The sequence below is a fragment of the Patella vulgata genome, chromosome 2 (assembly GCF_932274485.2).
Source record: "Patella vulgata chromosome 2, xgPatVulg1.2, whole genome shotgun sequence".
Taxonomy (NCBI): Eukaryota; Metazoa; Mollusca; class Gastropoda; family Patellidae; genus Patella; species Patella vulgata.
The window spans coordinates 85,616,050-85,631,094 of record NC_065880.2 but is presented as its reverse complement, the minus strand read 5'-3'; the positions used below and the strand labels follow the sequence as shown (position 1 = coordinate 85,631,094).

Here is a 15,045-nt window from a genome sequence, read left to right as displayed (position 1 = left end):
GACCCTCTCTCTCTCCCCCCCTCCCTCTCTGTACAGTGTGTTGTTATAAAGCTAATCTCGCGTCTCACTATGAGTATTGTGTTACAAAGGCTAATTACACCGCTTGTCTAACAGTAATTACATTTTATATTTAATTAACCCATACAGATTAATTAGCCTCTCAATTAATTAAGTGTCGTATTGTGTTCAATAAATTACACAGTCTGGCAGGGGAATATTATAAAATTGAAATGACATAAAATGGGGTTTAATGTCCTATTGTTCTGCTCCTAAACTGGGCTAATGACGACGGGCATACAGTGTGCTATGAGGGAAATTTTGTCCGGACAGCGGCACTACGGCCTATTCTTATATCGAGTTCCAACTGTCAAGAGATCTTTTACGTGCACGCCATTGGGTACACGGGGCCTCGGTTTTTTGTTCCAGCCGAACGACTAGACAGCTGTCCTTGTCAAGCCCTCCGTCCTGCATCACTGACAAGGGCGAACCACGCCGGAAAATATGAATGAACTTCTCGGTCAATGCAGGGATCGAACACCCGACCTCCAGGCTAGCGAGCCAGCCTCTTACCCACTTAGCCACCGTGACCCCCGATTAAATAAGTGGTTGAATCTAATAATTTGATATCTGATTGTCAGAATGGTTTCAGGAAACATCAAGGATAATGTTCAGAACATAATTAACGATAGTAAAATCAAGCATAGTATGTTATGTCGACTTCAAAGCTGCATTTGACAGTCTGACTCATCCTTTTTTGTGGTATAAATTTCAGGGTATTGGTATAATGTGTAAAGATACTTGAGGTTCTTAAATCATTGTATAAAAATACAAAATATGCTGTCCGGGTTAATAACCAACTCACGCCCGGTTAAGTAATCAAGTCAGAGAGAGAGAGAGAGAGAGAGGGGGGAGAGGGAGAGAGAGAGAGATGGGGTTTAACGTCCACTCGACACAGACAAGGTCATTTCGGGAGTAACATATGGTTCAATTTTATTTCAATATTTCGCTTGCGCGTAGGGGTCTTTAGCAGTGGGAGGAAACCGGGGGACCCGGAGAAAACCCACGAGGTTGGACAGGCGACCCTACTCCTATTCAATCCGGTCACGTATAAAACAAGGCTGTTTGATATCACCAATATTACTATTGAAGACTTTCTCATATTTATGTCGGGGGAGGGTTAACGCTTGTGCGTTGAAAAAGAAGGTCTGTCATTGAGATTTATTTTGCGTGCAACTCCCTACCCCCACCCAAAAGAAAACGCAGTATCATGGCGCGAATAGTAATAGTGGGAACCTAGCATTAAAATCGTTGTATTAATTCTATTTCTAACGTCACACCTCACTGGTTTGCACGAAGTTTTAATAATCAGATCTATTATGCTCCCTAAGGCCGGGGGGTTGAATGGCTGAATGGTTAGCGTCGACTGGCGTGGTTTCGAATCCCCGATTGTACGTGACAAGGAAGAGGGTCGCCTGTCCAACCTCGTGGGTTTTCTCCGGGTCCTCCGGTTTCCTCCCACTGCTAAAGACCCCTATGCGCAAGCGAATTATTGAAATAAAATTAAACCATATGTTAGTCCCGAAATGACCTAGTTTGTGTTGAGTGGACGTTAAACCCCCATTTCTCTCTCTCCTTAACGCCGTCACATGTGTAAAAATAAAATAGATATTTGAGTAACGTCCTTGCTGAATTCGTATGTCAATAATAAAATGTACTATAAAGAAGACGGTGTGTGAAATTGTATACGATAAATATATGTAATTCAGTATTTATATATTTGCGTCATATAGCCTGACTTAGGTGGCTGACTTGCATTCAAATCAAACAGTCGTATACAGTTCAAGCAGGTGAGGCCGTCGGGAGAAAACTCTGCAAATGTAACTGCAACTGCTCCCCTCGCACCCGGGCCAGTACGTCTGACAAACCTAGTAGGTTTTCCCTGGGTCCTCCAGTTTCCTCCCACTGCTAAAGACCCCTACACGCAGGCCAATTATTGTAATACAATGAACCCATACGCGCATCGAATTATTGAAATAAAATTGAATCATGTGTTAGTCCCGAAATGACATAGTTTGTGTCGAGTGAACGTTAAGCCCCCCTCTCTCTCTCTCTCTCTCTCTCTCTCTCTCTCTTTTGGATGGATTTAGCGCTTTACAAATGTGCATTATTATTATTATTACAGGGGTCGAATTAAGCTTGCATGGGGCCGCCTCTGGCTTACAGCGACAGAGAAAAGGGGGACATATTTTAGTCATTGTCCATTAGACTCAAACAAATGTAATTTGTAGGTCCATATGATAGATAGACTATTTATTTGGTTTTAGCACAAACATTTACAACATAATAAATAAAGCCATAAACTAATTTAAGGGGCCCCTAGCTGCAACCCGATTAGCCCCCCCCCCCCTCTCCCCACGTTAATCCGGGCCCGTCAAGTAATACATGATACTAGTAATTTGAGGATGATAATATACTTTGGAGGTATGAAACGGGGTTTAACGTCCTACTTTTCTGCTCCGAACTGGGCTAATGAAGACGGGAATACGCCATACAGTGTGGAATGAGATCTTTTGTGTTCACGCCAATGTGTACACGGGACCTCGGGTTTTCGTCCCATCCGAACGACTAGACAGCTGTCCTTGTCAGGTCCTCCATCCTGCATCACTGACAAAGGGAAACCACGCCGGTATATCTGGATGAACTTTCTCGGTCAATTGCAGGGATCGAACACCCGACCTCCAGGCTAGCGAACCAGCGTGTTACCCATTTAGCCACCGTGATCCCCATTGCAGACAAGACAGAGAGAGAGAGAAATGGGGTTTAACGACCACTCGACACAAACCAGGTCATTTCGGGACTAACATATGGTTCAATTTTATTTCCATAATTCGCTTGCGCGTAGGGGTCTTTAGCAGTGGGAGGATAGGCGACCCTATTCCTTGTCACGTACAGCCGGGGATTCGAAACCACGCCAGTTGACTCAATGACAGACTTTATGATACAGCACGCACGTGCTAACCATTCATCCCCCCCCATTGCAAACAAATACATATGCATGTAAATACGATGATTCAACACGAACCGGTCTGACCCCATGTTCGTTGTATACTTATTAAAATAAAATATAAAATTCTTTTGTCGTTTTGGAGGTTAAAATCGACAATTTTTACCAGTCTTCCATAGAATGTTGTGTCCATTGTGATGAAAATAAATTGACACTGGGGTTACGCAATATCTGTTTACACATCATAAATTTATGGATATATATGTCTCTTAAAGTAGCTAAGTCTCTAACCCAATTTCATCCAAAGTCTTTGACATTTAAAACACGAATTATTTGTCAATTTATATCAACATTGATGACATGATCTTACCGGGAAAGGATGGGCTTCTGATATCCAATATTTAAGACAAAATAAACATTGTACCATTGGTACACCAATCGGGTACTATAATGCGTTTCAGCGCCATTTGCAAGGGACTCGAAGAACGAGACTAGATATATTCAACAAGTCATGTCAAACGGTGGCGCCATATTCTTATCTGGAGAGCATCGGTGTAGGCTGGAATAACAGACGCTCGAGATTGCCATTCGATTGAGACTACTGGCGTGTTTTATCGAATATAACTGATTAGAAATACATTCATATTACATTATTTTATGGGTTGCGACCCATTTGTGTCAATTTCTAGGTCTCAAATTTTAGCGATTTAGCTACTTTAAATAGTTGATATGAGGATCCCACATTTAAATTCGTGTTATTGATGTTTATAATTTCGAATATTATTATGGGTAATAAAATATTGAGTTAGGGTTTTCGCTTTATGTCACTGTGACATTTTGTTAAATAGGGTGTTACAGGGTACATCTATAATCTCTTTGTTATCTAGCACGCACTACATGACAGGGCGGTTTATGTTACACAATATCTCCCATTACCGCCCAAATTCTGCGAAAAACATAATCATACAAAAAAGGGCAAGAGTGCAAAAGGGGCAGTTTATTTGAAATTCGAGTACCGATGTTTCGCTGTTTGATTTGCCTCTCTTTATGACCCAAAACAATCAAATGCTAACCCAATAACAACCTGCTCTCGTCAAACAGCATCACCCCCGTGTAATAACTGTAAAGAATATTCCATAATTTGCAGAAAGTTTAAATATTCACGCCATGTCATGCCGCTGCATTTATCGCCCTTTACAGCCAATAATAGATTTTCGATTGCTAATCAGATTAATGAATGATCTTGTTGGACTTTGCAGTTGGTTTCCAAGACGACGAAGTTAAAATAAGAAAACAAGTGTTTTGTGTATGTTTTCTCACGAAATAACTAAATATTTTTGAAAAAATTTAGTAATATTCCCTTTTTGCATCATTACGTTGTAGTATTGGTAAATCGACCCGTCCTGTACTAATCCCTTTTTGCTTTATTATCAAAAACACACTTTTATGGATAACAATTACTATGGTTTATTTCACTGCGACGTTTCAACAAGGTTTCACAAGTCGTTATCAAGCATATATACAAATAGATAAAAAATGAGAAAGATATGAATATAAATACAAACATCAGTGCGAACTATCCAATGGAATGCAAGGTGAGTGAGCATGATTAGCTATAACAAGCTATTGATGTAACAAAGGTGCATAATCGTATATATTAGAGTTGGCTTATTGTACAATTAAAAGATGAAACAGGGGATTAACCAAGATTAACAAATATTGAAACCATACACAGTGCACCATAACTGAAACCAGTATATACTAAGATTACTAAATAAACATACAAGAAGATCAAACTTGGGGTTTATAGAATTATATCGAAACCATAATGTTTACATTAATTATAACAGTTAAGAAATATAGAATTTTACGGTTATGTTTTAAAGTTAAGTAATAAGTTGCATATATGTATTTACAAGGTGAATATATATCAAAGGGTTGAATAAAATATAAATAAATAATGATAAATTAAGCAGAAGACCTATGATGAAACCTTTTTATAATTATAAATATGAGAGGTATAACATAACATAAAATACTGTGAATAGCTAAATAAAATTTTACATATTGTTAACAGAGGATTATAAAATGTGAGGGTTGTGGGTATGGAATATACAATGAATTCGGTATTGGAAAATGCCAGTAGCTAAATATGGTTTTGCATGGGGAATTACTTAGGGGGACTGTATTACAATTTGATAATGCGGTCATATGCTCTGGGGATATAGACGCCTGGGTCTCGATTCAGTTTCGGTTCATGTCTTCTGATATTGATCGCCTCATGTATTCTTCTGATTCTTTTGCTGTGGTGGTTCACATCCAACGTTTTAACTTTGGTCCAATCGACACGGTGTCGTGGGTTGTCATTCAGATGTTCAGCAACTGCAGATTGGTTGGTGGGGGCTTTTGACATGTGTTCTTTCAGTCGGATATCTAATGGTCTTTTAGATTCTCCAATGTAACTTTGCTGGCAACTGCAGTTGATTTTGTAGACACAGCCTTTTGGTGAGAAGGGTTTGGTGGGGTTCAACTTTCCATTCGCTTTTGCTATGTCTTTGGTTGTTGTGCCCTTCAAGAAAGTGGTTTCAATATCTGCTTCCCTTTTCAATAATCTTCTGATTTGGTGAGAGATGTTGCCGTGGAAAGGTATGAAGATTCTAATTGGATGTTTATCGTTTTGGGGTTTATCAGGTTTTGGTAGGTCGGCAAGTGTGGCATTGATGAGCTTGTTGACCATTTGTTCTGGGTATCCGTTGTGCTGGGTGAATACTTTTTTCAAGTGTTGAATTTCTGCGGGAAGGGATTCAGGGTCACAAATATTCTTGGCTCTTTTGGTTAAAGTGGTGATAATGCCTGCTTTAGTGCTGGTGGGGTGATTAGATTGGTAGTGGATATACTGATCTGTATGTGTTGGTTTTCGGTACACTGAGGTGGTGATATTGGCGTTCTCTCTTCTTACCAGTACATCAAGAAATGGGAGGCTGCTGTTGCTTTATTATGTTGTAGTATTGGGTTCTTATTGGATAGTATTGGATAAATCGACGCGCCCTGTACTATATATCTTAGGGCAATCGGACTTGTTTGAAACTTTGGTTGATATGCAAGTGCGTGACTGCAATGATAACAATAAGCGCAAATTTACATTTTGTAAAAAAGGCGTACTCGCTATTTATCTGATTTTCACAGAATGGTGTATTAACCAGTTTCCAGGGAGCCGCGGTGATTCACCGAATGAAACTCTGGCTCGCTTACCAGCAGATATCGGTTTCCCTCACGGTGTTGGCCGACACAGTGGCCACCCATTGTCAATGGAGCAGGTCGGAGAGCCTGGTAAGGACAATGTCTAGTCGTTCTGATGGGACAAAACAACACGGTCCCGTGTACACATTATCGTGCACGTAAAAGAATAAAAGTAGGCCGTTGTCTGGGTAAAATTTCCCTCATAGCACACTGTGTAGCGCATGCCCGTCTTCATTAACCCAGTCGGTGCAGAAAAGCGGTTTTGGATGACCGAATGGTTAGCGCGTGCGCGCTACATGATACGGTCTGGTATTGAGTCACCTGGCGTGAATTTGATTCCCTGGTTGTACATGACAAGGAGTAGGGCCGCATGTCCACCCTCGTGGATTTTCTCCTGGTCCTACTGTTTCCTTCCACTGCTAAAGACACCTACGCACAAGCGAATTATTGTAATATGTAGGTGACAACCTCGTGGGTTTTCTCCAGGTCCTCCGGTTTCCTCCAACTGCTAAAGACCCTAACGCGCAAGCGAATTATTGAAATAAAATTGAACCATATGTGAGTCACGAAATAACCTAGTTTGTGTCGAATGGACGTTATCCCACCCCTCTCTCTCTCCCTCCCCCCTCTCTTTCTCTCTCTCTCTCTCTCGGTGCAGAAAAAAGAAGGAACCTAAACCTCCTCTCATTTATGTATTCATGTGCTCAGGTATATATGGGATTTCTCCTTTAAGACGAGTGGGGATGGATGGCTGAATGGTTAGCGTGCGCGCGCTGTATCATAAAGTCTGTCATTGAGTCAACTGGCGTGGTTTCGAATCCCCGGTTGTATGTGGCAAGGAGTAGGGTCGCCTGTCCAACCTCGTGGGTTTTCTCCGGGTCCTCCGGTTTCCTCCCACTGCTAAAGACCCCTACGCGCAAGCGAATTATGTAAATAAAATTAAATCATATGTTAGTCCCGAAATGACCTAGTTTGTGTCGAGTGGACGTTAAACCGCATTTCTCTCTCTCTCCTTTAAGACCGAGACTGAGATGTGTAGATGAATCGTGATAAAATAGATGATGCATTTAAAGATTTGAAAGGTGATGAATACCATCTTTGTCAAAATGACGTTACGTTCTATTGGCCATGAATACTGTACGAAAATAGAAAAATAATTAACTTATACATGGAGAACCCCCAGTTGACACCATTAATGAATTCACGAGTACGTCTGTCAAAACAGCACAAAGGTCGTTTTATTGTATCTAGGTAACATTCAAAATCATCCAACCAAAAAAGGACGAAACAAAATACATATAATTTCCACCTATCTCTAACTCTGTATTTGCATCAAATATAGCTGACAAACCTCAACCGTATGATAATAAATTCATTTAAGGGCAAGCCCTTAAGGAGTGACAAAATTTGCCATTTCTTCAATTTATCATATCCATATGACCTTATATATTATTATTCTTTATATTATTTATATTATTTATAATATCTGTTGATTGAAATTTAATATCATAACATTTAAAATGTAACAACTAATGCTCATCTCATCAAAACATACTTTTTTGAAAATATTACAAAATATTTTTTTTTTGCCAAAATGGCCTCATTTCCGGTTACTGAGATTTTTGAATTGATTTGATATAACGGAAATGACGACATGACGGATCATAATGTAAATATTTTATAGTTAAAAAAGAAGATGCTTGGAAGTGAGGTTTATCATTGATTGATAGAGGTTTCTTTTAGCTGGTTTGCCATCTAATATTACTATTACCCACGCTCATAAAGCGTTTGTGTGCTATAGTTTAGGTTTCTGTTAAAATAGGTTTGTATTGTCATTAACAGAGCCAGTAAAATAATATTAGTGATAGAAAAGAACCCTTTATTTTGGTAAACTTTTAGGATGTCATTCAGTACACACTGCACTACCAGAAACCATATAAAAAAACCTTCTTGCAATGTATTAGGGGTTAGCCCCTATTTTTCATATATCGACTGGTCTTGGCTGGTACATCTCTTTGTTTCAAGAAAAATTGCATAAATTTTTCCGTCAGAGAAACTTACAAAATGGCTGTAGCTGCAGTCAGACGGTGGTTTAATGTGGATTGGGACATGTCAAACCGAACGCAGCAAGTAGTATGGTAATCAAGGAGCATAACCCCAGAAGAAGTAGCTACCGGAAATCGTTGCAACGCGACGGACATCTATCTATGGTAAAATGCAACAAGAGCAAGATTTATTAAACATAACACAAAACGTATTATGGAATCAAGGAGTATAACCCCAAAGGTAGCTATCTGAAACCGCTGCAAATTCAACGGTCATCTCTTTGAACATAGGTCGACACAATATTGATGGTAAAATGCAGTACGGGTAGGATAAATTAAACAGAACACAAGGGGTAATATGGTAATCAGGGGGCATAACTCCGGGAGTAGTTACCGGAAACCGTTGCAAATTCGACTGACATCTGCTCTGCTCATAGACAGACACAATATCCATGGCATATAACAGCAAGGATTAGGATGTACAAGTATTATATTAAGGACATAGACAGGGGTGACGACATTATACAACCACGGGTTAAATCCCGCTTTTAATTTTTATTTTAAATCTTCAAAACATACACTTCAATATTCCTATTGTCAACAGTTATTTCGTATGAATGTGTAGTACTATTTTCAACATGGCGACGATGTCTAAAACGACTGAATGGTGAGAAGGGCTTAATTAATTCCCCATCAAACTGGTAAATATTTTCTAATACTGTTTTTAACATGGAACCACGAATACTGAAATTACTAGCGCTAATAATTAAAATATCACATTTAGTCAATGCTAATTGGTCCAAGATGGCCGTTTCGAATCCCACACAAGATTCGTTCCTGTTTCGCTGTCTGTCTATATGTAAAATTGTCCCGCCCGTATCCACAAACAAATCACCGAAACGTCTCCTGGCTGATATCCTGACGTCATCGTTGTCTGTGGCAACAAAATATTTTCGAACATTTTGAATATTTTCCATGAAGTTCCATAATATGTCGATACTTGCTATAGCCATACGAGGAGGGTCATTCGGTAGATTTTTACTGTATCCTATCCTCACGTGAGCACATACTAATTTTCCAGTATCTTTACCAGATAATAATAGATTATCCAGGCGCTTTTGTAATCGGGGCGTCGGCTTCATAAGACGTTGCCACACCTCTCGAAAAATGGCAGGCCTACTTTTTTGTAAAATCCATTTAGGCATTTTACTTCGGAAATGTTTTCGAATGGCTGGCACATTATCCATGTTTGTTTGAATGTAAAGAATATCTTCTAGTTGTTTACTTTTGCTGTCTAATTTCAGTGAACCAGAATCCACGGCGTAAACAACTTTAGATGTTTTATTTTTCAACAAATGCGGGTCAAACGACCAAAATATTTTATTAGGTTGATAAAACTGAGCAAGATCACACGGTGACGTCATAAGAATACCATATGTCCGGTTATAGGCTAATGAAAGCAAGTAAAGGGAGACGACTCCGCGCTGTCTATCTCCCCAGCCACCACACCACGCTGTATCGTCACATAAATAAACCAAATATTTCTGGTTACTATGGTGACCATTTACACTGTCAGTTGAAATATTTACTTTCAGCGTAGAATTCACTTTCGATGACGATTTAAGAACGCTTAAAACAGCACGCGTCACAGATGACGTAACTTTACCGCCACTTCTTGTAGAAGTTGAGCTGTCCTCGAGGTCAAATAGAAATGGGAATTTGTTGGATGAATTTGATATTAGGTTTCCATATTGACTAGGGTTTTCGGGATGACCCTGGAAACCTTTACTCAAAACCCTCCAATGAAAATTCTGTTTGAAATGATGAAACTCGTGATTTGATGACATCATAGACGAAAACCTTGAATGACTGTACAACAGCAAACATACTATGAACGCCGAAATGCTGATCAGAAAAAATGTCTTCCTTAGTGCTGCCTCTTTCGACAAGTGACTGAAATGGAAAATATGTAACCGTAAGTGGTTGATCGTGGCTTTCACAAATGGCTGATCATGCTAGCCGGAAAAATAAGTAATATGAACAACACCAGAGAAAGTTATTGACATCCAGTGCAAACTGTGTCCATGAATTATAATGTTGTGGTTAAAAAAAGGCATGCAAGAATTTCAAGAAAAATGCACCAACCAATGTATCCATATGAAATGGGGGTTAAACGTACTACTTTTCTGCTCCTACCGGGATTGTGAAGACGGGCATAAGGCATACAGTGTGCGATGAGGGCAATTTTGCCCGAGCAGCGACTCTATGGCCTACTCTTCTATCAAATTCCAACTGCCAAGGGATCTTTTACGTGCATGAAAAGGTATATGTGTGATCTCGGTTTTTCGCCCCATCTGAACGATTAGACAGTTGTCCTTATCAGGCCCTCCGTCCTGCACCACTGACAAGGGGGACACCACATCAGAAAATCCGGATGAACTTTCTCGGCCAATGCAAGGATCGAACACGCGACCTCCAGACAACTCTCATTATCAGGTACTCACTCCTGCACCCCTGACAAGGGGAAACCACTCTCTCTTTCAACACCGGGATCGAACCAATGACCCCCAGGTTAGCGAGCCAGCGTGTTACTCACTTAGTCACTGTGGCTCCTGTTAAACAAGCGGAAACAGTAATCGAAAGTAGAAACAAATTATAATTTGAAGTTGAATCGGTGCAGATGTCATGCCATGCTCCATGCGAGAATAAACATGCAGTTTTTAATAAAAGTTGAAAAAGATAAAATATATGGCATAATACCATGCATTTATAAAAGTATATACATGCAGTTTATAATCAGAAGAGGAAAGGTAGCCAGGCGGGAATCATCGTTAGGTCAACCTTCATCTCCATGGTACACAGTCATGTCATCAGACATATATACATAAAAACCTTTTGATTGGTCAAAGTCAGTTTCAAACTGTTCACTTTGAAAGTCTTCCGCTCTGTAACAAGGTTGCTTAGAACTCTCTCATCTCTCAGTCACTATTTGATAATAGAGATTTATATTGGTCAAAATCATTCTTTAAGACGCACGTCTCATCCCTTGAGGAAAGTCGCTATTTTGAAAGATCATATGATAGCCCGGATGACCCTTACAAATAACTAGTCTAACACACCCAGAACCTCCTTGTCTCCAATTTACGGAAGGTGTGGGTCGGATGTCCATTTTTGACGAAATTTTACTGGATAATAAAACACGTAATAAAAACAAACTCCCGGTGACGCATGAGCAATGGAACGTTTCAGTTAAAAGTCAAGAAAGAGTTACGCCCCTTCCCGAAATAAATCCTTTTAAAAGAATAAATAAAATGAAATGAAATGAAATGAAATGGGGTTTAACGTCCTACTGTTCTGCTCCTATACTGGCCTAATGAAGACGGGAATACGCCATACAGTGTGCTATGAGGAAAATTTTGCCCGGGCAGCAGCACTATGGCCTATTCTTCTATCGAATTCCAACTGCCAGGGGATCTTTTACGTGCACGCCAATGTATACACGGGTCCTCGGATTTTCGTCCAATCCGAACGACTGGACAGCTGTCTTTGCCAGACCCTCCCCTCCGTCCTGCACCACTGACAAGAAGCCACGCCGGAAAATCCCGATGAATTGTAAGAATAGACATTTTGGCACATAAGACAATCTGGGATAAGGCATGTATTCACACTTTCGGTATAAGTATACTGAATGTTGTAAATGAAAGACAAAATGGCCAACTGCCCATATAATTGATGTGTGTTAGTTTAACCATACATTCTGCAAGAGGTAAATCTGCCTATTGCAGGTCTTTCTTTAGGCCTGAAATGTTATCTAAATTATTAATTAAACATATTAACTTATGCAGACCATAATCAACTCTTGATGGCATCGGATACTCGAGATTTGAACTAGATTAGAACGGTTCGCCATTAAAAAATTTAATTTAAAAATGGGAAAGCGAGGCCAAGTCTCGAATATACCAGTGCCCTGGTTACCACAACGCACACATCTTGCCATACTACAAACAGTGATAACTTGGCTCAGAATGAAGTAATTTTAATGAAATTTTCAATATTTTCATTTTACATTATCTATTTTTGAGCTATTATAGCAAGAACGGGCAGCACTTTATCTAAATCTTACATAATGTATCTTTAAATAATTTAAGATTAACCGACTGCGAAGTCGTTAACCTGCGAGAGAACATTGGTGAACGACGTTAAGAGAATATTCAGAAAAAGACAGATTTAAGAATACGGTACTCTTACAAAACGTCCAAATAAAGGCGTTTTAAAATGTTTTATTGCTATTTTGATCTTTTGAGTCGATAGATAGTATATTTATAGACTCATTTTTGTGAAAATCTCAATTTCGATCAAAATCAATATTTTCGCTTATTTTGTCTCTTGTGCAAAAATAATTTTACCGCAATCCGACTCATTTACACGCGGCGGGTCACATATATTCCATATTATTATATATTGTAACCCTATGTATATAATATAAAGTATAATTTTAAACACCTGTGTGACCCTGTATGCATACTACTCTTATATTATTTGCTATCAATTATATCCGAAGAGAATGTAGACGTTTGAATTGCGATTGGGGTCTTTATGATGTTTACTTGGTTCTCGTATATTGTGATTGATTCTTGTGTGAAATCTACTCGCTATACAAATACAATACAATATAAACCTATAACGGTAAATCTATTTGATTTTTGTTGTATATTCTATGCCCGGAATAACTTGCGGTCTGAATATATAGAGAGGAATTTGGGGTTATTCTTCTGAAAGTTTTTCTTTAAACCTGTATCGGGTTAACCGTCCATGGTAGGTTTTTTTTACCATCAGAAAACATGATATAAGGGTGTTTTGGGTTTTGGGTTTTTTTTACCGGAATAATGGGATATTCTCATTTTACATACATGTAAACATAAACGGTTTGTAATCAAGATAAAGTCCTCGACTTCGGTTATGCTGGGGAAGACAGACTTCATACAAAACCCTCGTGCTTTATCCTATACATAATAATAGGGGATTTCATTGATTTTCAGTGTAATGTCATTAAGTATGCCACCTCTCTATCTATTTGTAACAAAATCATGCATTTTAATATCATACTAGCGGTTGACCCGGTTTAAACGGGTATACTCATGAACCGGAAGTAGCATCAATCCGAAACCGGAAGTGACAGATCTACCCCTATACGAACACAGCTCACCAAATATTTCTACGCCGTCTCCCTCCTTTTTCCTCCTTTTGCATGGCGATTTTTGTTGACTTTTTGGTGTAGAATCGAAGAAAATGGTTTAAAAATATATTTTCTGCCAGGTTTTGGTGATTATTCATGATTTTGAGGTGGAAGGATACAAGAGTTGAGAGGTTGGTTAGGTTGAAATGTAGGGTCAACAATTGCATGTTTACTTGTCTCTACTTCCAGCTTGTGTATCTCAAGTTTTCCATGGTGAACCTCATACGTGCTTTTGAGCAAGAGGTTGCCACATGTTGCTCCATCTGTGGTAGAAAGCGTTCTACCCAACGAAAATTTGGGAAAAAGTTAGAGTCGGTCTAAGAGACGAGAATTAACATAAAGTCAATAGGAAAATCATTAGTGATCTGTGGCCATACACCAAATTACAGTCTGGGGACAGCCCGAGTGTAGCCACCAAGCCTCAACAGACATACAGAAATGAAATATTAGTTGACAGGCAACAAAACATACGCCCACAGCAGCTAAGTCGTCCGAGGTGTCAACAAGAGTTGTCACATATTTTTTCTATTGTCCGTAATGAAACATTTATAATACACTAAAATCTGATTAAGAGCAACAACTGATTAAGTAATTATCATAAAATCATTAGAATTTGTTTGACTTTTAGTTCTGTTCCATGCTAATGTTTAGTATACGATTAAACTGTGAAAAATTTGATATTTTCCTAAAAATGCAAATGACTTTAGATAAGGCATGAAATCCAATCGCGCATAATACCCATATGGGGTGAGGGGCAACGTCCACTCGACACAAACTATGTCATTTCGAAATTAACACAAGGTTCAATTTTATTTCGATAATTCGCTTGCTCGTTGGGTTCTTTAGTGGGAGGAAAGCGAAGATCGAACTTGGAGAAAACCCAAAAGGTTGGACAGACGACCCTACTCCTTGTCACGTACAACCGGGGAATCGAAATCAATGAGTACACAGATTCGGATTCAAAGCCACATATTAATATCTTGTATCGTATGAATATTTATCACCTAACCTTATCAGAAAGTTGTATAAGCAAGTTCTATCTATAGCATTTAGTGAATGGTTCAGCATAATAAACGAATTCAATAGCAATATATATATACCTCCCCACCCTCTTAAGTCAAGCTACGTTACACTACAATGCGCTTCATTGAAAGCAGGGCACGTAATATTAAAAATCTTAATTGAATGTACTTATAGCCAATGGTTACTATATCCATTTTACGGCAAGTTCAAACCAATCTGTTCACTTACTTAGTTAGTTGTATTTTACGCCCGCTTCCACCGAGGTGATATCGCAGACAGTCTGATTAAAATTAATTCAGCTATTGAGGTTTAAGTATCCGAAAGCCAAAAACGGTTTTCAAATTTTCAATTACAACACTAATCCGGTTGATTGGCTGGTGACGTCACAGGCACTACACATACTATATACATTATCTATGCAATACACACCACCAGCTGACAAGTGTGTACGTGTCGGTCCAATTAACATGTGACTGGCATGGGACAAAAAACCGAAG

General features: G+C 39.1%; 1 protein-coding gene across 6 annotated transcripts in view; it reads right to left on the bottom strand.

Annotated features, from left to right (window-relative positions):
* Positions 1 to 5,079: 5,079 nt before the first annotated feature.
* LOC126812111 (uncharacterized) overlaps positions 5,080 to 15,045 on the bottom strand; it is a 79,367-nt gene continuing 69,401 nt past the window's right edge. For 5 of the 6 annotated variants that reach the window (XM_050538359.2, XM_056098811.1, XM_050538360.1 and 2 more), the window contains one exon: positions 8,802 to 10,242. In XM_050538359.2, coding sequence (XP_050394316.1) covers positions 8,850 to 10,242 — 1,393 coding nt within the window. In that variant the 3' untranslated portion in view covers positions 8,802 to 8,849. Of the gene's footprint in view, positions 6,117 to 8,801; positions 10,243 to 15,045 lie in introns of those variants that run through there. The other variant, XR_008786057.1, reaches the window with a different exon arrangement.